This window comes from Ascaphus truei, chromosome 16 (assembly GCF_040206685.1).
Source record: "Ascaphus truei isolate aAscTru1 chromosome 16, aAscTru1.hap1, whole genome shotgun sequence".
In the NCBI taxonomy this organism is placed as follows: domain Eukaryota; kingdom Metazoa; phylum Chordata; class Amphibia; order Anura; family Ascaphidae; genus Ascaphus; species Ascaphus truei.
This window is the reverse complement of record NC_134498.1, coordinates 47,852,912-47,875,028: the sequence shown is the minus strand read 5'-3', so window position 1 is coordinate 47,875,028 and position 22,117 is coordinate 47,852,912. Positions and strand designations below refer to the sequence as shown.

General features: G+C 46.4%; 1 protein-coding gene across 3 annotated transcripts in view; it reads left to right on the top strand.

The window, feature by feature from the left end:
* Positions 1 to 22,117, top strand: part of TRPC5 (transient receptor potential cation channel subfamily C member 5) — a 117,326-nt gene that overhangs the window by 45,394 nt on the left and 49,815 nt on the right. For all 3 annotated transcript variants that reach the window (XM_075573483.1, XM_075573482.1, XM_075573480.1), the window contains 2 exons: positions 5,137 to 5,535; positions 20,254 to 20,775. In XM_075573483.1, coding sequence (XP_075429598.1) covers positions 5,158 to 5,535; positions 20,254 to 20,775 — 900 coding nt within the window. In that variant the 5' untranslated portion in view covers positions 5,137 to 5,157. The remainder of the gene's footprint in view (positions 1 to 5,136; positions 5,536 to 20,253; positions 20,776 to 22,117) is intronic.

Genomic DNA, 22,117 nt, shown 5'->3' with positions numbered 1-22,117 from the left:
TGCGATATCATCCTGAATGGCCCTCCGCCGACTTAAACTTAACACGGCAAAAACAGAGCTCCTCATACTTCCTCCCAAACCTGGCCCTACTACCTCCTTCCACATTACAATTGGAAGTATTATCATTCACCCAGTAGCCCAAGCACGCTGCTTAGGGGTCACATTCGACTCCTCTCTCACATTCTCCTCTCACATTCAAAAGGTAGAAAAAAACTGTCGTTTTTTCCTCCACAATATTACCAAGATACGCCCTTTCCTGTTGCTCAACTGCAAAACCTCTGACACAGGCCCTCATTCTCTCCCGTCTCGATTACTGTAACCTCCTGCTGTCCGGCCTTCCTGCCTCTCACCTGTCTCCCCTACAATCTATCCTAAACGCTGCTACCAGAATCACTGTACTCTTTCCTAAATCTGTCTCAGCGTCTCCCCTCCTGAAATCCCTCTCCTGGCTTCAGATCAAATCCCGCATCTCGCACTCAATTCTCCTCCTCACTTTTAAAGCTTTACACTCTTCTGCTCCTCCTTACATCTCAGCCCTAATGTCTCACTATACACCATCCCGACTCTTGCGATCCGCCCAAGGATGTCTTCTTTCTACCCCCTTTGTATCTAAATCCCTCTCCCGCCTTAAACCTTTCTCACTGACTGCCCCACACCTCTGGAATGCCCTTCCGCTCAATACCCGACTAGCACCCTCTCTATCCATCTTTAAGACCAACCTCAAAACACACCTGCTTAAGGAAGCATATGAGTAGCTCCATGGCTGATAATTAACACCTCATACATTAACCTTGGCCCCTTGCAGACGCACTTACCAGAACGCCCTCCTACTATCTCTGTACATTCTTCCTACCAACCAATTAGATTGAAAGCTCTTCGGAGCAGGGACTCCTTTTCCTAAATGTTACTTTTATGTCTGAAGCACTTCTCCCCTTTGTGTTATTTATATTATTTGTTATTTACATGATTGTAATGTATGTGCTGTGAAGCGCTATGTACATTAATAACAATATACATACATACATACAATTTGCCTATGCAAATGAGCAAATTTCCCAGGAATCTCACGTGTGGTCATTTTTGTGCACAAGTATATCCCTCTCTCTCATTTTATTTCTGTTGCAAACAAATCAAAGAAGCTTTATCGGCATGACGAAAGAATATTTCAGTATTGCCAAAGCATGAATAACAGGGGGTAGGTCACAATGATTACACAGTAAATGAATGAGAGGGGGTAGGGTATAATGGTTACACAGTACATGAATAACAGGGAGCAGGGTATAACGATTACACGGTACATGAATAATGGGGTAGGGTATAAGGGTTACACAGTACATGAATAACAGGGGTAGGGTATAATGATTACACAGTACATGAATAACAGGGGTAGGGTATAATGATTACACAGTACATGAATTACAAGGGGGTAGGGTATAATGATTACACGGTACAAGAATAACAGGGGTAGGGTATAATGATTACATAGTACATGAATAACAAGGGGTAGAGTATAATGATTACACAGTACATGAATAACAGGGGTAGGGTATAATGAATACACAGTACATGAATAACAGGGGGTAGGGTATAATGATTACACAGTACATGAATAACAGGGGGTAGGGTATAATGATTACACAGCACATGAATTACAAGGGGTAGGGTATAATGATTACACAGTACATGAATAACAGGGGGTAGGGTATAATGATTACACAGTACATGAATAACAGGGGTAGGGTAAAATGATTACACAGCACATGAATTACAAGGGGTAGGGTATAATGATTACACAGTACATGAATAACAGGGGGTAGGGTATAATGATTACACGGTACATGAATAACAGGGGGTAGGGTATAATGATTACACAGTACATGTATAACGGGAGTAGGGTATAATGATTACACAGTACATGAGTAACGGGGTAGGGTATAATGATTACACGGTACATGAATAACAGGGGGAAGGGTATAATGGTTACACAGTACATGAATAACAGGGGGTAGGGTATAATGATTACACAGTACATGAATAACAGGGAGTAGGGTATAATGGTTACACAGTACATGAATAACAGGGGGCAGGGTATAACGATTACACGGTACATGAATAATGGGGTAGGGTATAAGGGTTACACAGTACATGAATAACAGGGGTAGGGTATAATGATTACACAGAACATGAATAACAGGGGTAGGGTATAATGAATACACAGTACATGAATTACAAGGGGGTAGGGTATAATGATTACACGGTACAAGAATAACAGGGGTAGGGTATAATGATTACATAGTACATGAATAACAAGGGGTAGAGTATAATGATTACACAGTACATGAATAACAGGGGTAGGGTATAATGAATACACAGTACATGAATAACAGGGGGTAGGGTATAATGATTACACAGTACATGAATGACAGGGGTAGGGTAAAATGATTACACAGTACATGAATTACAAGGGGGTAGGGTATAATGATTACACGGTACATGAATAACAGGGGGTAGGGTATAATGATTACACAGTACATGTATAACGGGAGTAGGGTATAATGATTACACAGTACATGAGTAACGGGGTAGGGTATAATGATTACACGGTACATGAATAACAGGGGGAAGGGTATAATGGTTACACAGTACATGAATAACAGGGGGTAGGGTATAATGATTACACAGTACATGAATAACAGGGGGAAAGGTATAATGGTTACACAGTGCATGAATAACAGGGGGAAGGGTATAATGGTTACACAGTACATGAATTGCAGGGGGAAGGGTATAATGGTTACACAGTACATGAGTAACAGGAAGTAGGGTATAATGATTACACGGTACAAGAGTAACAGGGGGTAGGGTATAATGGTTACACCGTACATGAATAACAGGGGGTAGGGTATAATGATTACACAGTACATGAATAAAAGGGGGAAGGGTATAATGGTTACACAGTACATGAATAACAGGGGGTAGGGTATAATGATTACACGGTACATGAATAACGGGGTAGGGTATAATGATTACATAGTACATGAATAACAAGGGGTAGGGTATAATGATTACACAGTACATGAATTACAAGGGGGTAGGGTATAATGATTACACGGTACATGAATAAAAGGGGGTAGGGTATAATGATTACACAGCACATGAATTACAAGGGGTATGGTATAATGATTACACAGTACATGAATAACAGGGGGTAGGGTATAATGATTACACAGTACATGAATAACAGGGGTAGGGTATAATGATTACACAGTACATGAATTACAAGGGGGTAGGGTATAATGATTACACGGTACATGAATAACAGGTGGTAGGGTATAATGATTACACGGTACATGTATAACAAGGGTTAGGATATAATGGTTACACAGTACATGAATAACAGGGGGAAGGGTATAATGGTTACACAGTACATGAATAACAGGGGGTAGGGTATAATGATTACACAGTACATGAATAACAGGGGGAAGGGTATAATGATTACACAGTACATGTATAACAAGGAGTAGGGTATAATGATTACACAGTACATGAATAACGAGGGGTAGGGTATAATGATTACACAGTACATGAATAACAGGGGTAGGGTATAATGATTACACAGTACATGAATTACAAGGGGGTAGGGTATAATGATTACACGGTACATGAATAACAGGTGGTAGGGTATAATGATTACACGGTACATGTATAACAAGGGTTAGGATATAATGGTTACACAGTACATGAATAACAGGGGGAAGGGTATAATGGTTACACAGTACATGAATAACAGGGGGTAGGGTATAATGATTACACAGTACATGAATAACAGGGGGAAGGGTATAATGATTACACAGTACATGTATAACAAGGAGTAGGGTATAATGATTACACAGTACATGAATAACGGGTAGGGTATAATGGTTACACAGTACATGAATAACGGGGTAGGATATAATGGTTACACAGTACATGAATAACAGGGGGTAGGGTATAATGGTTACACAGTACATGAATAACAAGTAGGGTATAATGATTACACAGTACATGAATAACAGGGTTAGGGTATAATGGTTACACACTACTGTACATAAATAACAGGGGGTAGGGTATAATGGTTACACGGTACATGAATAACAGGGGGTAGGGTATAATGATTACACAGTACATGAATAACAGGGTGTAGGGTATAATGATAACACAGTACATGAATAACAGGGGGTAGGGTATAATGATTACACAGTACATGATTAACAGGGGGTAGGGTATAATGATTACACAGTACATGAATAACGGGGTAGGTATAATGATTACACAGTACATGAATAACAGGGGGTAGGGTATAATGGTTACACAGTACATGAATAACAGGGGGTAGGGTATAATGATTACACAGTACATGAATAACAGGGGGAAGGGTATAATGGTTACACAGTACATGAATAACAGGGGGTAGGGTATAATGATTACACAGTACATGAATAACAGGGGTAGGGTATAATGGTTACACAGTACATGAATAACAGGGGGTAGGGTATAATGATTACACAGTACATGAATAACAGGGGAAAGGGTATAATGGTTACACAGTACATGAATAACAGGGGGTAGGGTATAATGGTTACACAGTACATGAATAACAGGGGGTAGGGTATAATGGTTACACAGTACATGAATAACAGGGGGAAGGGTATAATGATTACACAGCACATGAATAACAGGGGGAAGGGTATAATGGTTACACAGTACATGTATAACGGGGTAGGTATAATGATTACACGGTACATGAATAACAGGGGGTAGGGTATAATGATTACACAGCACATGAATAACAGGGGGTAGGGTATAATGGTTACACAGCACATGAATAACAGGGGGTAGGGTATAATGGTTACACAGTACATGAAAAACATGGGGTACGGTATAATGGATACACAGTACATGAATAACAGGGAGTAGGGTATAATGGTTACACAGTACATGAAAAACATGGGAAAGGGTATTTATCAGTATGAGATGGCTGAGGCATAGAATTGGAGTCCGACACACCCAGTTGGGGAGAGCGGACATTGATGGGACATGCTTGATATGTCTGCGCAGGAGGAGATGGATTCTGACTCTGTTCCAATTCCTCCCGCTCAGGTTGTAATGTCGCTATGAACAATGGCCCAGCTGTACTACAAAAAGGTGAACTACTCCCCCTACAGGGACAGGATCCCTTTGCAGATCGTGCGGGCGGAGGCCGAGCTGTCGCTGGAAGAGAAGGCCTACCTCATTGCCGTGGAGAAGGGGGACTACGCCAGTGTCAAGCACGCCCTGGAGGAGGCCGAAATCTACTACAACATCAACATCAACTGCATCGATCCCCTGGGCCGCAGTGCGCTGCTTATCGCCATAGAGAACGAGAACCTGGAGATCATGGAGCTGCTGCTGAGCCACACCGTCTACGTGGGCGACGCGCTGCTCTACGCAATACGGAAAGAGGTGGTGGGCGCCGTGGAGTTACTCCTGAGTTACCGGAGGCCGAGCGGAGAGAAACAGGTGAGCTCCCCCTTCCCCCCCACAAAAAAAATGTGGGGTGCTATCCTCCAGGGCCCGGAATCTGTGCGGTAAAAATAATAATCATTTATCAGCTGTGGAAGTTTAGAAAACGTTGATGCTAAAAATAATCTCAGAGACGGGCTCCATATCCGTGAGAGAGGACCGGTCTGACATCTTTAGGGAGTTCTCTGATCTGCCAGTGCAGGGGAGGCCAATTCCGGCCCTCAGGCGCCACCGACAGATCGGGTTTTCAGTATATCCTTGCTTCAGCACAGGTGGTTCAATCAGTGGCTCAGTGGAAGGCTGAGCCACTGATTGAGCCACCTGTGCTGAAGCAGGGATATACTGAAAACCCGGTCTGTTGGTGGGTGGCTCTTGCGGGCTGGTGTTGACCTCCCGTGCACTGGAAAGACTAGAGGACCTTAACAAGTACAGCTCAGAGGACACAAGGGCAGGGCTGCCAGGCGTCCAGTAGTGAACTGGACAGTCCTGTATTTGGACACTCTTTCCAGTAAAAAATGAGAGGTAATACCGGACCTGTATGAGTATACCGGTATTACCTCTCTGGGCGTGTATGTGTCCGGTATTACCTCTCTGGACATGTATGTGTCTGGTATTACCTCTCTGAACATGTATGTGTCCGGTATTACCTCTCTGGACATGTATGTGTCCGGTATTACCTCTCTGGGCGTGTATGTGTATACCGGTATTACTTCTCTGGGCGTGTATGTGTATACCGGTATTACCTCTCTGGGCGTGTATGTGTATACCGCTATTACCTCTCTGGGCGTGTATGTGTATACCGGTATTACCTCTCTGGGCGTGTATGTGTATACCGGTATTACCTCTCTGGGCGTGTGTGTGTATACCGGTATTACCTCTCTGGGCGTGTATGTGTATACCGGTATTACCTCTCTGGGCGTGTATGTGTATACCGGTATTACCTCTCTGGGCGTGTATGTGTATACCGGTATTACCTCTCTGGGTGTGTATGTGTCCGGTATTACCTCTCTGGGCGTGTATGTGTATACCGGTATTACCTCTCTGGGTGTGTATGTGTCCGGTATTACCTCTCTGGGCGTGTATGTGTATACCGGTTTTACCTCTCTGGACGTGTATGTGTATACCGGTATTACCTCTCTGGGTGTGTATGTATATACCGGTATTACCTCTCTGGGCGTGTATGTGTATACCGGTATTACCTCTCTGGGCGTGTATGTGTATACCGGTATTACCTCTCTGGGCGTGTATGTGTATACCGGTATTACCTCTCTGGGTGTGTATGTGTATACCGGTATTACCTCTCTGGGCGTGTATGTGTATACCGGTATTACCTCTCTGGGCGTGTATGTGTATACCGGTATTACCTCTATGGACATGTATGTGTATACCGGTATTACCTCTCTGGACATGTATATGTATACCGGTATTACCTCTCTGGACATGTATGTGTCCGGTATTACCTCTCTGGACATGTATGTGTCCGGTATTACCTCACTGGACATGTATGTGTCCGGTATTACCTCTCTGGACATGTATGTGTCTGGTATTACCTCTCTGGACATGTATGTGTCTGGTATTACCTCTCTGGACATGTATGTGTCCGGTATTACCTTTCTGGACATGTATGTGTCCGGTATTACCTCTCTGGACATGTATGTGTCCGGTATTACCTCTCTGGACATGTATGTGTCCGGTGTTACCTCTCTGGACATGTATGTGTCCGGTATTACCTCTCTGGACATGTATGTGTCCGGTATTACATCTCTGGACATGTATGTGTCCGGTATTACCTCTCTGGACATGTATGTGCCCAGTATTACATCTCTGGACATAGTGACCTGAACGGCTTGGGGGGGCCAAAGGATCTCCCTGAGCAGGGAGAGAGCAGGGCTGTTGCTAGGGGGCTGGACAGCTTCCTCCATCCTGATTGGCTGCTTCTGGGTAATGCAGCCAATCAGGAGGCGGTGTCAGGAGCCTGGGGCCAAGGAGAGGAGGAAACAGCATGGAGCGGTAAGAGGTGTGTGTGTCATGAGCGCGTCGCAACTTTCACCATTGTGTCCAGTACTTTTGGAGAAGCCGCCTGGCACCCCAACACAAGGGAGAGAGGGATATGATTGAAACTTTCAACTACATAAAGGTTTTCAACAAACATAGCATATTTCAAACAAAGAGAAGTGCTAGAAGAAGTGGTTGTGCGCTGAAGCGGGAGGGTGGCAGCTAAGGGGAAATGTGAGGAAGTGCTTAATGGAAAGTGTGGTGGATGTGCGGAACAGCCTCCCGGCAGATGTGGTAGGGGCTAATATAGTAGGGGAATTACATGTTTTTGGGGGTAGATAGAAGCATAAATCCCCCAAAAAGCTGAGAATAAAACCGTTCTGGCGGTTTTCCAGGCGTTAGGGGAATGGGCGCACTGGGAGGGTAGCGTGGTCCTCACCTGCCGCCACGTTCTATGTTCCGATGTAACTAACGGTGCCGGGTCCACATTTTTTTGGCCTCCAGTAAAAGGACCGAAGGGCCCATGAAAGGAATTGTCCATGGCAAGGCGTGGAGTAGATGACCGGCCTTGTAAAGACCACACCGACGTTTCCAGGCGCTTCTGGGCCTGGCAGACATGCTTCTCATTTTTTGCACAAGAAAAACATTTTGCTACATTGAATAAGAAGAAAGGGTTACTAGTTATAATACGTCAGCGCTTAGAATTCAGCAGTGTGGGCCAGGGTGTGTGCTGCATGGTGCCTCAAGCCCCGTCCAACAGGAGAGGTTTTCAATATATCTCTGCTTCAGCACAGCTGGCTCAAACAGTGGCTCAGTCGAAGACTGAGCCACTGATTGAGCCACCTGTGCTGAAGCAGGGATATCCTAAAAACCTGACCTATTGCGGGGGGCTTGAGGACTGGCGTTGGACGCCGCTGACATGTACAATGTAATGTAATTATTATATTATATATATAATATTAGTTACAACTGGTGGCACCTCCGCTGCCTGCACGATAAAGTGTAATAGCGTTGTGGGAGTGTCATAGCGTTGTGGGAGGAGGGTCCCATATAGCATTTGTATGGATTCCGGACAGTTTTATTTAACCTTTCATCAGAAAAACAAAGCAAATGCATCAAACCATTTCCCTTAATCCAGATTCTGAACCGTTGGCAGTAATTGGCTGGGCGCAAATACAATGATATGAGAGGAGGCGAGAGGAACAGCATTTCATAGAAACGCCAGGTTTTTGGGGACCTTAGTTTTAAATGATTAAACTCAAAGGTAGAACAGTCCTTTCGGCCCAATACTGTACTACTAAGCGCTGCTATGCCATAAGACCCCTTCTGACTTGATGAATCTTTTCAGATTCCAAAGCAAGGAGACCGGAAGATTCTGTCCGTAGGGATAATTTAGGAGCCAACTCGTTCAATGATATCTGCCCTTTATGATCTAAATGAGTTATTGCAAGAGATATTGATTGCTTCTGATGTGTTTTCTTGAGTGATATTGGTTATTGCTCATGTAATTCCTATACTGCCATTAGGATGCCTGCTCTGCTATAATATGCAGCTTATATTGAACATGCAGTCACATAAAAAGAACTCATGCACATAACGCCATCTATCATCTAGAATATATTTGATCCATTTTTAATTGATATTCGATTCAGTTGTTGTTTTAATAGAATTGCAGCAGGTTTAGCCTGCGCTTATAGTGCCGGCGACGCCGCTAGAAAACAAATGCATTGTCGCCGTCGCAAGCGCTTATAGTAAGCGCGACGTGACGGAGCTACGCTGGCGGCGCGAATTTCTAAAGCTGGTAAAATTAGATTTTTCAGAGGCTGTCACCACATGTGACAGCCTCCGAACCAATCAAAGACCTGGTTGCCCGCGACGTCGCTGGAAAGCGAATTACAACTTTAGCTAGCGACGATGGCGACGGGTGACGTCATCTGTCGCGTCGCCGTCACTATAAGCTCGGCCTTACAAACGTAGGCCCAAGTCTTGATCCATCAAATGTATTCTGGGCATCACACCGTTACCGCAATGAGCTCATCATCCAACAGCAATGCCAAGGGGGCTGCGATGTTCACAATGGCGGCCATGTTTAGCCATGTTTAAAGGGTTAAGAAATCCAGGCAGAAATATTTGACATCAGTATTTCTCTGAAATCGAACGCTTGTTTTCACGGTGTTCTGTGTGCGCTTAGGATATGTATGTGTCTCTGTTTATATAGCGCCATGCAGGTACACAGCGCATTACTATACACGGGACATAATAATATAACACATAGTGGGAATAAGCGCTTCAGGCGTAAAACAATAGGAAACGGAGTCCCCGCCCCGAAGAGCTTACAATCTAACGGTGTCAGTGGGGAGAACACTTAGAGACAGTAGGAGGGCGTTCTGGTAAGTGCGTCTGCAGGGGGCCGCGGTCAGTGCATGAGATGTGTAGTATCAGCCGGCGGAGCTTCCCATCGAGGTAAAGGAGATGATGTAAATGAGGCATTTCACTGTATCTCCAGCCCGTGCCATGTCTAATTCCCATAAACCCCACACTTGAGAAATGTCTTGATATCCGTCTGTTTGCATTAAGCTTGGCATTTACTGTAAAGCACACTGTTTAACGGCTGTAATGGACTTTCAAAGTCTCTGTCGTACGAAGAATTAACAGGACAGGAGCCCCTAAGCTCCTTAGAAGAGGTTTAATTCTTCCGATCTCTTTTCTTGACGTTTGTCATGTTTCCTTTTTTTTTTCTTCTTGCTAAGAAAACATGACTATCGTCACCAAGGAAATCTTAACCCCTTCCCAACCCGAGAGGCCCAGAAACATAATAATACTCTACAGAATGGGTTGGCGCATTACAAATGATGATAATGATAAAATACATGTAGTGATCCATGTGTATTGCAGGCCCCTCTGACAGCAAAAGATGTTAAGAGGAGTAATGCTGAATAACGACTGTAACCTCCATATTTATTATATTTTCCTTACAAGGTCGGAAGCAGAGGGTCCTCCAGGCCTGAACCGCGCTGATTTCAGCTCCGGAGACCCCCTGCTTCCTGAGGCACTTACTGGGGAAGTTACAGGTGTCACTTCCTGGTTTTTAAAGGGTATTTAAATGGCCGTCCAATAGGAAGCCACAGCTAACGATGTTGCAGCTTCCTATTGGCCTGAAATTGGGCAGCCATTTTGTTTCCCTTGAGGGAGATTTAAACCTGGTAAATTCACTGATATGTATCTCAGGAACCAGGGGGGGGGGGGGGGGGGGCGGGATCTGGTGTTCAAAATAAGGGCGTTTGGTTCAGGGGGGCCCCTCGTTTTCGCCCTGTAAAAAAAATGGGGGCTGAAAAAACAACAGGTGGAGGAACTGCTGCTGCAAGACAAATATAGTTCATTGATCGGATTATAAACAGATTATAATAATAATAATAATATTATTATTATATTTAATACTGTAACATGCAACAAATTTAAGTTTGGTGCGTTGTTGGAATCGATGAGGTTAATAGATTGCAGTTCGTTGCAGGCCCATCAGGCAGTGAATGGGTTCAAACGCTCGGAGAAAGCCGGCCCATCAGGCAGTGAATGGGTTCAAACGCTCGGAGAAAGCCGGCCCATCAGGCAGGGAATGGGTTAAATGTTTCAGAGAAAGCTGGGCACATCCGGCAGGGAATGGGTTAAACGCTCGAAGATATCCACCACATCCAGCAGGGAATGGGTTAATGCTCAGAAATATCTGGCAGGGAATGGGTTAAACGCTCGGAGATAGCTGGGCACATCCGGCAGGGAATGGGTTAAACGCTCGGAGATAGCCGGCACATCTGGCAGGGAATGGGTTAAACGCTCGGAGATAGCCGGCACATCTGGCAGGGAATGGGTTAAACGCTCGGAGATAGCCGGCACATCTGGCAGGGAATGGGTTAAACGCTCGAAGATATCCACCACATCCAGCAGGGAATGGGTTAATGCTCAGAAATATCTGGCAGGGAATGGGTTAAACGCTCGGAGATAGCCGGCACATCTGGCAGGGAATGGGTTAAACGCTCGGAGATAGCCGGCACATCTGGCAGGGAATGGGTTAAACGTTTGGAGATAGCCGGTCCATCAGGCAGGGAATGGGTTAAACGTTCGGATATAGCTGCGCACACCTGGCAGAGAATGGGTTAAACGCTCGGAGATAGCCGGCACATCTGGCAGGGAATGGGTTAAACGTTCGGATATAGCTGCGCACACCTGGCAGAGAATGGGTTAAACGCTCGGAGATAGCTGGGCACATCCGGCAGGGAATGGGTTAAACGCTCAGAGATAGCCGGCACATCTGGCAGGGAATGGGTTAAACGTTTGGAGATAGCCGGTCCATCAGGCAGGGAATGGGTTAAACGCTCGGATATAGCTTGGTACACCTGGCAGGGAATGGGTTAAACACTCAGAGATAGCTGGGCACGTCCGGCAGGGAAAGGGTTAACCGCTCGGATATAGCTGGGCACGTCCGGCAGGGAACTGGTTAAACGTTCGGATATAGCTGCGCACACCTGGCAGAGAATGGGTTAACCGCTCGGAGATAGCTGGGCACATCCGGCAGGGAATGGGTTAAATGCTCAGAGATAGCCGGCACATCTGGCAGGGAATGGGTTAAACGTTTGGAGATAGCCGGTCCATCAGGCAGGGAATGGGTTAAACGCTCGGATATAGCTGGGCACATCCGGCAGGGAATGGGTTAACCGCTCAGAGATAGCTGGGCACACCTGGCAGAGAATGGGTTAACCGCTCAGAGATAGCTGGGCACGTCCGGCAGGGAAAGGGTTAACCGCTCGGAGATAGCTGGGCACGTCCGGCAGGGAACGGGTTAAACGCTCGGAGATAGCTGGGCACGTCCGGCAGGTAATGGGTTAACCGCTCGGAGATAGCTGGGCACGTCCGGCAGGTAATGGGTTAACCGCTCGGAGATAGCTGGGCACGTCCGGCAGGTAATGGGTTAACCGCTCGGAGAGAGCTGGGCACGTCCGGCAGGTAATGGGTTAACCGCTCGGAGATAGCTGGCCGACGAACACATTCCTTCATGAAAATTCCCAACTGGGTTTCCAAATTACATTTGAAAATCTAGCGTAAAAAAAAAGTGGATCAGTCGCTGCCAGATAATAGAATACAAACATCACTTAGCCCTGAGATAAAACTCCTCGTGCACTCAAGGGGCTGCATTTATTTTTGGATTAGATGACTTCTGAGTACACAGCAGCTCTCTCTCCCGCTGCAATTACACACTGTGATGTAGCGGCAGAGCAGTGCGCACGGAGGGGGCAGCGGCGACTTCTCGCAGCCCAATCAGGTGTAACCATTACACAGGCCGTCCCACATAGCACCAGGAAGTGGCAGTGATGGGTGTAACCCAGGGGCGGGCAACTCCAGTCCTCAGGGGCCACCAACAGGCCAGGTTTTCAGGAGATCCCTGCCTCAGCACAGGTGGCTCAATCAGTGGCTCAGTAAGCAGGGATATCCTGAAAACCTGACCTGTTGGTGGCCCTTGAGGACTGGCGTTGGCCGCCCCTGGGTCAAGACAATGAGACTGATGCATTTCTAATACAATCAGACAAGTACATTATTCTAAGGGGATTGTATTAAAGGTTTGTCGTGACAATGATTGTAGCTGCAATTTACGGTGAGTTTTAGTGCTTTTATGTCTCCCTTTAGCATTGTCCCATTTGCCAACTAGCTGCAGATGTGTAAAGGGTTATTACCGTACTGTATATACCAGGGTACCGTCAGCAGGATTGGCACAGGTAGAGCCATTTTTACCTTGCACCTCTGTCCCGGTGTATTAAGGGCTTAGTTCCACTTATGTACCATGGTGTCAGCTTGCCATCCATGCACACAGCGCCTCACAGCAGTAATGTGTGTGATACAAAATAGAAAGCATAATTGGAACGAGTGCTTTAAGGCATAAAGGGTAACACTAGGAGAAGGAGTCCCTGCCCCGAAGAGCTTACAATCAAATGGAAAGTAGGGAGAACTTACTGAGACGTAGGAGGGCGTGCGGGTAAGCGCGTCTGCAAGGGGCCAAGGTCAGTGCATATAAGACGTATCGTATCAGCCAGCGGAGCTGCCCGTATGCTTTTCGTTAAAGAGGTGTGTTTTAAAATGGGTGTTAAAGGTGGATAGAGAGGGTGGTAGTCGGGTGTTGGGGGGGATGGGCATTCCAGAGGTGTGGGGCAGTCAGTGAGAAGGGTTTTAGGTAGGAGAGGGGTTAAGATACAAAAGGGGTAGAGAGAAGACATCCTTGAGCAGGACGCAAGTCAGGCAGATGTACTGTATAGTGAGATATTAGGGGGAGATGTAAGGAGGGGCAGAGGAGGGTATAGTGAGATATTAGGGCTGAGATGTAAGGAGGGGCAGAGGAGGGTATAGTGAGATATTAGGGCTGAGATGTAAGGAGAGGCAGAGGAGGGTATAGTGAGATATTAGGGGGAGATGTGAGGAGAGGAAGAGGAGTATATAGTGAGATATTAGGGGGAGATGTAAGGAGGGGCAGAGGAGGGTATAGTGAGATATTAGGGTGAGATGTAAGGAGGGTATAGTGAGATATTAGGGGGAGATGTGAGGAGGGGAAGAGGAGTATATAGTGGAGATATTAGGGGGAAATATATGGAGGGGCAGAGGAGGGTATAGCCGTAAAAGAGAGGAGAATTTTGTGTGTAATACGGGATTTAATAGGAAGCCAGGAGAGGCATTTCAGCAGGAGAGACGCTGAGACAGGGTTAGGAGCGAGGACAGTGATTCTAGCAGCAGCGTGTACATAATGACATGTATCTCAGTGTAGGCACCAATTTCCCTTCGTCAGTTTGAGTAAAGAAAATCTGCCATGATTAAGGTGGCCGTAACGTTTTAGCTTCTAACAATCTGCACCAGATGTAAGAAACGATTTATTTCCTGTGATTCAACTGTGCTGCACAAAACAGCATCAACAGGCACTTTCGTTGTTTCAAAACCTCTTTGATATATACAGTAGTAGCCTCTGTATTGAACATTCATAAATCTGATAACCATATCACTGGGGTGCAGCATATGCAGACAGTTGCGAAGTGCCCCAAATATCTAAGTGTTGTAATGGACTATTTTGGATACTTTTTGCGGGGCAGTAGAAGGTGATAGAATGCAGAAGTCCGCGCTGGCCGGATATTCAATGTCATTTAGAGATTTCCAACATCTCAGGAGGGTTAATCTTGCAGATGTTTCCTTTGCTTGTCCATTCTAGAACCTAATCTAGTTCCTAATCTAGAACCTGATCTACGGAGAGAGAGAAAAGAAAGAAAGAGGGAGAGGAGGCAGGAGAGGTTTAATGGGGCGGGGGTGACAGAAAAACACCCCCCGATATTAATGCTGTGTAGGTTTCAGTCAATGGAAAGAGGAAGGTGACATTTTACAGAACGTACTAATCTGATGTAGTTTGGAGTAACATTGTAGCAAATGGCACCATGGTTGGATCGGTGAGAACCCAGTTAACAATCCAGGGTCCTCTCTGAATGATAACACACAGCTAACAATGTATGAACGTTCTTTTCAGCGATCTCATTGTAATGTGGCATATTCCTGCTCTCCTGAAACCCACAGTATAACCTCTTTCATATAGCTCTATTCAAAATACCATTTTCAATATTTTAATTATCATTTTTTTTTTTAACCAGGAAGTCATTTCCAACATTGAGAGTTACCTCTTGTTTTCAAGCATGTCCTGGGCACAGTTATAACAATACATGGTTACATTAAAAGAACTGGGTTATACAGTCAATTTACAGACATTTCATGGACAGATAGAGTTGGAAAATTGGGTACAGGGGATAAAAGGGCTGGTGGGCTTCAGATTGAAATAGAGCAGCTTAAACATCACCGAACAGCAGCAAACGTCTCACACCCTTTGGCTGCGCCAAAGGCTGTCCACCTTTGAGGCAACGCAGATGTACACTGGGGTGGTTGAGATTCATGGCAGCTGTGAATACAAAGTTATTTGTGTCCTCTTGGCTCATTAACATGCTGGAGAAGAGTTCAGATCAATTCAAATGACAGGGACTGAAATCTTGCCTAGCACAGGGAAGACCCCGCATAATAGACACCAACAATTACAATAGGCTTTCACTACACATTTCGAGACCAGAGTTTTAGAACACAATGAAATGATGTGTTCACTACTGTTTTCTGCAGTTACCGTTGGATAATTTATTTATAAAATGTTTTACCAGGAAGTAACACATTGAGAGTTACCTATCGTTTTCAAGTATGTCCTGAGCACAGAATTATGGTTGCAAAAACATTGTTACATTAAGTGAACAGGGTTATACATTATGTATAAAGACATTGCATGAACAGTTTAACATATTCTATCTTGTAGGCGTACGAAACAGTTACAGACCAGATTAAAATTTGAGACAGCTTCAGTTTTGAAAGAACAAAGGGACCAGTTCTCCCAGCTCATCCAATTCAGTCCATCCAAGCATTCCAGTTCAACCACTAGAAAAGGCAAAGAAAAAGACTGAATTAGAAACAATATGGCAGCCTGGAGCTGCTGAGCATCAAGCAGCCAAACGGAACGAGTGTTACAGTTGCTAAAATAAAGAAGCTCTACTCTAGCATCTTAAACCCAATAGATTGCAGCTGTCCCTGGCAGGGAATAATCTGGCAGCAGTTGGCTGGTTTCCCGCTGATCAGTGCCAGAGTATCTTATTTATTTTCATTCAGTGTTTTGTTTTTTTTGTTGTCTAGAATTCATTGTATTAACAAGTACAGTGCAGCCCCATGGATGTGCTGCTCTGCTTATACTCAGACACCTCTTATACACAGGGAACCAAGACCGAATCGCATGATGAAAACGCTCGGACAATCACACCGCTTGTGAGTCTCACTGCAATGTCAGCTGTGTGCTAATGATCCAGGCCAGTCTTTCTTTAGACCTTGCGCTACTATTCCTCAGGCCACGGCCCCGCTGTCTGTGCTGCTGTACCGCCGGGGGCGTGGCCACCCCGCTCGTCGCCAGTATTGAGCACAGTTTTCCTGTCTGCTGGAGAAACTGGCCGTGCAATGTGGCGGGGGCCCCTTGCAGTGGGCTCGGCCCCAGTGAGGGGCGACTCTCGTCCCCATAGTGGGCACTGCAGCAGGCAGCGGGGACCCGACTGGGTTAGAGGGTTAAAAGAAAGACCAGCAAATCGGAACACAAAACCAGGACTGGATTATTATCACACGGCTGACCTGGAGTTAGTTATGTATGTGATGGGGGGAAAAACCTGTTTATTCTGGATTACAAATCAAGGACATGAGAATGTGAGGCTGTTGCACTCAGGCAATCCCCTCACACCCTATTATTTCACTTTGCAGGTGCCTTATATAAAAACACACTGGGATTGGCTCAGGCTGTTGCCATGGATACACCAAATCTCCATCACCACGCTAAAGTCAGAACACGCTTCAGAATGTTCCATTCCTTTCCAATTTATGGGGGGAGAACAGTTTACTTTGTCATTTTTTGCTTTTCAGTATTTTTGTTTCTCTAAACCACGACCCAGGCCCGTAATGCATTATTAATATGTAATAATATAGTGGAACCTGGCAGCTGATAGTGTTTGCTTAATACTGAATGTGTGAATAGCAGTGGCCAGTTGCAATTCCAAGTATTTTTTTTTTAAATTAAAGAATATCCCCAAAGTTATCAAATAAACAGAGATTTTGACTCCACTTGGAGCATGGCGTCTGCCCATGTTCTGTATGTTCGGTAAATCCTTAGACCCAGTTTGATTCTTGGGTTGATTTCATATTAGTGTTCTGTCCAGGGCCAGTGCAACCAGCGGTGCAGCACGTGTATTTGCCCCAGAGAGTGGCAGTTTCTGGGGGGGGGGTGACAAAAGTGAAGCGTGTGGGTGAGCGGGCGAGTCACTCGTTTAGGCGCGTGGGAGGGAAGACGGTTGAGTAACTCATTCGGGAGCGAGGAAGGAGGGGAAGTCGCTCGGGGGAGGTTCAGGCACGCTTTCGGGCAGGAGGGCGAGTCACACGTTCGGGTGGGAGGGTGAGTAATGCGGGCGAGTCGCGCGGATGGGTGGGAGAATGAGTCTTTCTCCGGGTGAGTCGTGGGGGGGTGTGCGATGACGTTGAGCATTTGACAAAGGGGCGGCAGAACACCTGGCTGACCCGGCTTCTATCCCAAGCATTTTTAAGCAGTAAAGCATTTAAAGTTTTTAACGACAGATAAGAGACATCTTGTGGAGCGCAGGACTACCCCCCCCCCCCGCCTCCCTGAGGCTGATCCTCTCTAAATGCCATTGTAACCCTTCCTTTTTGGCTCTCAGACTTATGACTATAGCCACGGCCCCAGTCACTCCGCGCGCGCTAGGTTCATAGCGCCTGGCGCCGCATGCACCTTCTCAAGCCCCGGTCTGTGCTAGAGCTGCAGGGGGAAAGAGAAGCTTGCGACAAGGAGGGGGCGAGGCCATGACATCACCAAGCTGGTTCGCCTTCATTGGCTGAACCGCCGGGGGCGTGGCCATCTCACCGTCGCCAGTTCTAAACCACAATTTTCTGGTATTTAGAAAATCTGGTAGAGCAACGCGGTGGCAAATTGCGCGCCAAGGCCACTAGTGGGGCCGGCCCCATTGAGGGGCAGTTCTTGTTCCTGCAGCGCACGCCATAGGGCGTGCTGCACTGGGGACCTAGCCTATGGCTGAGGTGGGGGCCTGAGTCCCTACTGATAACTTAATGGGCCACTCATGGCCAACGGTGAGACGGCGGGAAGAATGCAGACATTATGTGGATGGTGCAAGGAGTAGCCCTAATAACTTGGGCAACCTGTTATCCTCGGCAGAGAATCACCACATGCATTTTACAGTGAAACGCTGCGCGGGTGTGAGTCAGTGGTCCGTTAGCCACCCAGTCCTGGGTATGTTGGCTTGTGATGGTGCCGGCCCGCCTTGGGAGCTCTTTGTGTACTAACTGTTGCAGGCCTGTACTTCCTAAAGGGCGCTGCGGTACCGCTGTGCTTTGATAGTCCCCTCCGATGGCGCTCGAACTCTCGATCACGTCTGGCACTGTAACTCACTGCTCCTTATGCCACGTGCACACAGGCACACACTCCAATCCACGACCGAACCTGATAGCCCTCAGGTCCATGCAAATCTGTCTTCAAACATGGCCGCCCCCCTTATGAAGGCTCCTCTTCTTCTCTTCCACAGCCGTTACCATTGGCTGCTATCATGATCATTAACAGTCACATGTCCAAAGCACATTGGAGAGGAACCTGCCAGGGGTCAGTCAGTGTGTGGATCTCATCAAACAGGGGGTTGCACCCTTAGGCCCGGGCCATAGAGGGGTGAGGAGATCCGAGCCGCGGTGACACTGAGGCTCGCCTGCTGAAATCTGCGCGATTTCTTGCACATACAGGCGAGCCAGCGGGCACGATCGGAGGCGGGGGGAGACTGAGGGAGGCGGGGCAGTGACGTCGCTGGGCCAATCGCCCGCGACGCACTTACGTCGACGTCACGGCGCCGTGACGTTGACGCTGCTGTGCTGTGATTGGAGGTTTTCAGCCGACAGCGCGCTGAAAAACAGCTTGGCGCTCGGCTGAAATCTCCAGCGCCTCAGCACGCCTGCGGACGCTCGCGTGAGCCCCCTCCCAAGGCATCCTCATTGAGGATGCAGGGGCTCCGCGCTGAGCGTCCGCACGGCTCAGCACGGCCTGTCCTTCTATGGACTCGGCCTTATTAATAATACTGTTCAATATTAGAGTCCATCTGTTAATCACACTGCCTTATACAATGTACATAACATATCTCCAGATGAGTGAAATAACCAAATGTAATATGGGTGCCATGTGCAAAGGCAGTAAAGAAGGGCTGAGTTTTACCTCAGCCAGAAAGCCTGGAAAATAATACACAGGGAGGGGGTGGGGGGAGTGATGAGTAGTTGATATTGAGAGGACAGCAGAAGAGGCTGTTATTTTTAATTACTTTCATCTGTAACGAGTTATCTGTTTTTTCACTTTGTGATGAACTGCAGGCCGGGGCGCTGATCTGTTTGTGGCAGGAGATGAGGTTAATAGATAAACAGATTACGGCTGAGGTCATTTCATGCTCGCTAATGTGTCCCTTACAGATGTCTAACTCTTATTACATCTGCAGGATAAGGCAGCGACTGCAGTTTGCACTCCAGCGCAAAGCAGGAGAAGACTGAGCCCCTTTGCTATCAGAGAGGTTTTGCCAGGGCCCAGGAGCTGATCTGGGTATCAGCAGGTATCGTTCCCCACTCAAAAGAAGTTCGGGGACAAGCCGGGCCCTTCCTCCATCGGGCCTGGGACAGTAGGTCTGGCTGCCCCTCCTGTACATTGCTCTGTCTGCAATACTATATTACAGTAGAAAGATGAGCCAAAGGGATTTATTCAATGAAGTCTGAATGACAGGCTGCATTGGACATGATTGAATAATGCCTTATGTCTTAGTACCTTTTTATTTCTATGCTTCCGATGACCTGTGAACCAATACTTCTTTTTACAAACCTACATTTCCATTTCTTTAAAAAAATAAGAATAAAAAAAAATAAAGTTAACATTTTGTTTCTCAATTTCTGATTCTATATTTAAAAAGGCTGGGGTCTTTATTTCTATACAGTCGCACAAACAAGCGCAGGGCTACTACTTTCTTTAATGGCACATTTGGCAGCGGTTGGTCAGACATTGTTTTACACTCAGATCTTGTTTTTGTTACACAGGTGCCAACTCTAATGATGGACACCCAGTTTTCCGAGTTCACCCCGGACATTACGCCCATCATGCTGGCAGCTCATACCAACAACTATGAAATTATAAAACTCTTAGTCCAAAGAAGGGTGACCATACCTCGCCCCCACCAGATACGTTGTAACTGTGTGGAATGTGTCTCCAGCTCAGAAGTTGACAGCCTCAGACACTCAAGGTCCAGGCTGAACATCTACAAGGCTCTGGCCAGCCCTTCTCTGATTGCCTTATCCAGCGAGGATCCTATCCTGACAGCCTTCCGGCTTGGCTGGGAGTTGAAAGAACTGAGCAAAGTGGAGAACGAGTTTAAGGCAGAGTATGAAGAACTGTCTCAGCAGTGCAAGAGGTTTGCCAAGGACTTGCTAGACCAGGCAAGGAGCTCTAGAGAACTGGAGATTATCCTCAACCACAGGGATGACCAGAGTGAGGAGCTGGATCCTCAGAAGTGTCACGACCTCGCAAAGCTGAAGGTAGCAATAAAGTATCATCAGAAAGAGGTGAGAAGTTCTGATAATATCTTCTTGTTCCTATGATGCTCCATGTGACAGCTTCCTAAATGGTGGCGCAAACACCGCTGAGGAAGACACCTGTTTGTAGGATAAAGCAGATGACTGTTCCAGTATGTCTACAAGGTTTCAAAAAAGATTGTTTGGAGGTGTGTTTTTGTAATCATGGTATTCCACAATTATATACAACAAAAGACAAAAATACCCAATGCTACATCCAATGTGACAAAATACATAGTAAAATACTTCAATGTTAGTATTCTCATGTGTTAGGGTCATTTAGTTAAACCCTTTGGCCAAAGCGTTATAAGCCTGCAGCCACGTCACGGCATGACCAGTATGCAGCCACTTCACGGCATGACCAGTATGCAGCCACGTCACGGCCTGACCAGTATGCAGCCACGTCACGGCATGGCCAGTATGCAGCCCCGTCACGGCATGACCAGTATGCAGCCACCTCACGGCATGACCAGTATGCAGCCACGTCACGGCATGACCAGTATGCAGCCACCTCACGGCACGACCAGTATGCAGCCACCTCACGGCATGACCAGTATGCAGCCACGTCACGGCATGACCAGTATGCAGCCCCGTCACGGCATGACCAGTATGCAGCCACGTCACGACATGACCAGTATGCAGCCACGTCACGGCATGACCAGTATGCAGGTCCTAACACTACCTGTGAGAATTCTTAGTTACCTCTGCTGGAGGGAGAATTACCCCCTGTCCTGCACAGGAACATGAAAAAACCTGCTACTTAAAAAGTGGGGTGGGGTGATCGTGAACCCTGGGAGCAGGGGCCCCCAACCTCCAAACAACTGATACCAGTTGAAAATGACTAAGCATACAATCCCAGCAATCTCTAACCCCAGAATCCACCACATCATATATATATACCCACCACATCATATATATACCCACCACATCATATATATACCCACCACATCATGTATATACCCACCACATCATATATATACCCACCACATCATGTATATACCCACCACATCATATATATACCCACCACATCATGTATATACCCACCACATCATGTATATACCCACCACATCATATATATACCCACCACATCATGTATATACCCACCACATCATGTATATACCCACCACATCATATATATACCCACCACATCATGTGTGTGTGTGTATAAAATTGGATGTAGCATTGGGTATTTATGTCTTTTGTTGTATGCATTTGGCCACACTCAGTAGCACTCCATTTGACACACAATATACATATGCAGTATATATACACATATACACATACACACATACACGATGTGGTGGGTTCTGGGGTTAGAGATTGCTGGGATTGT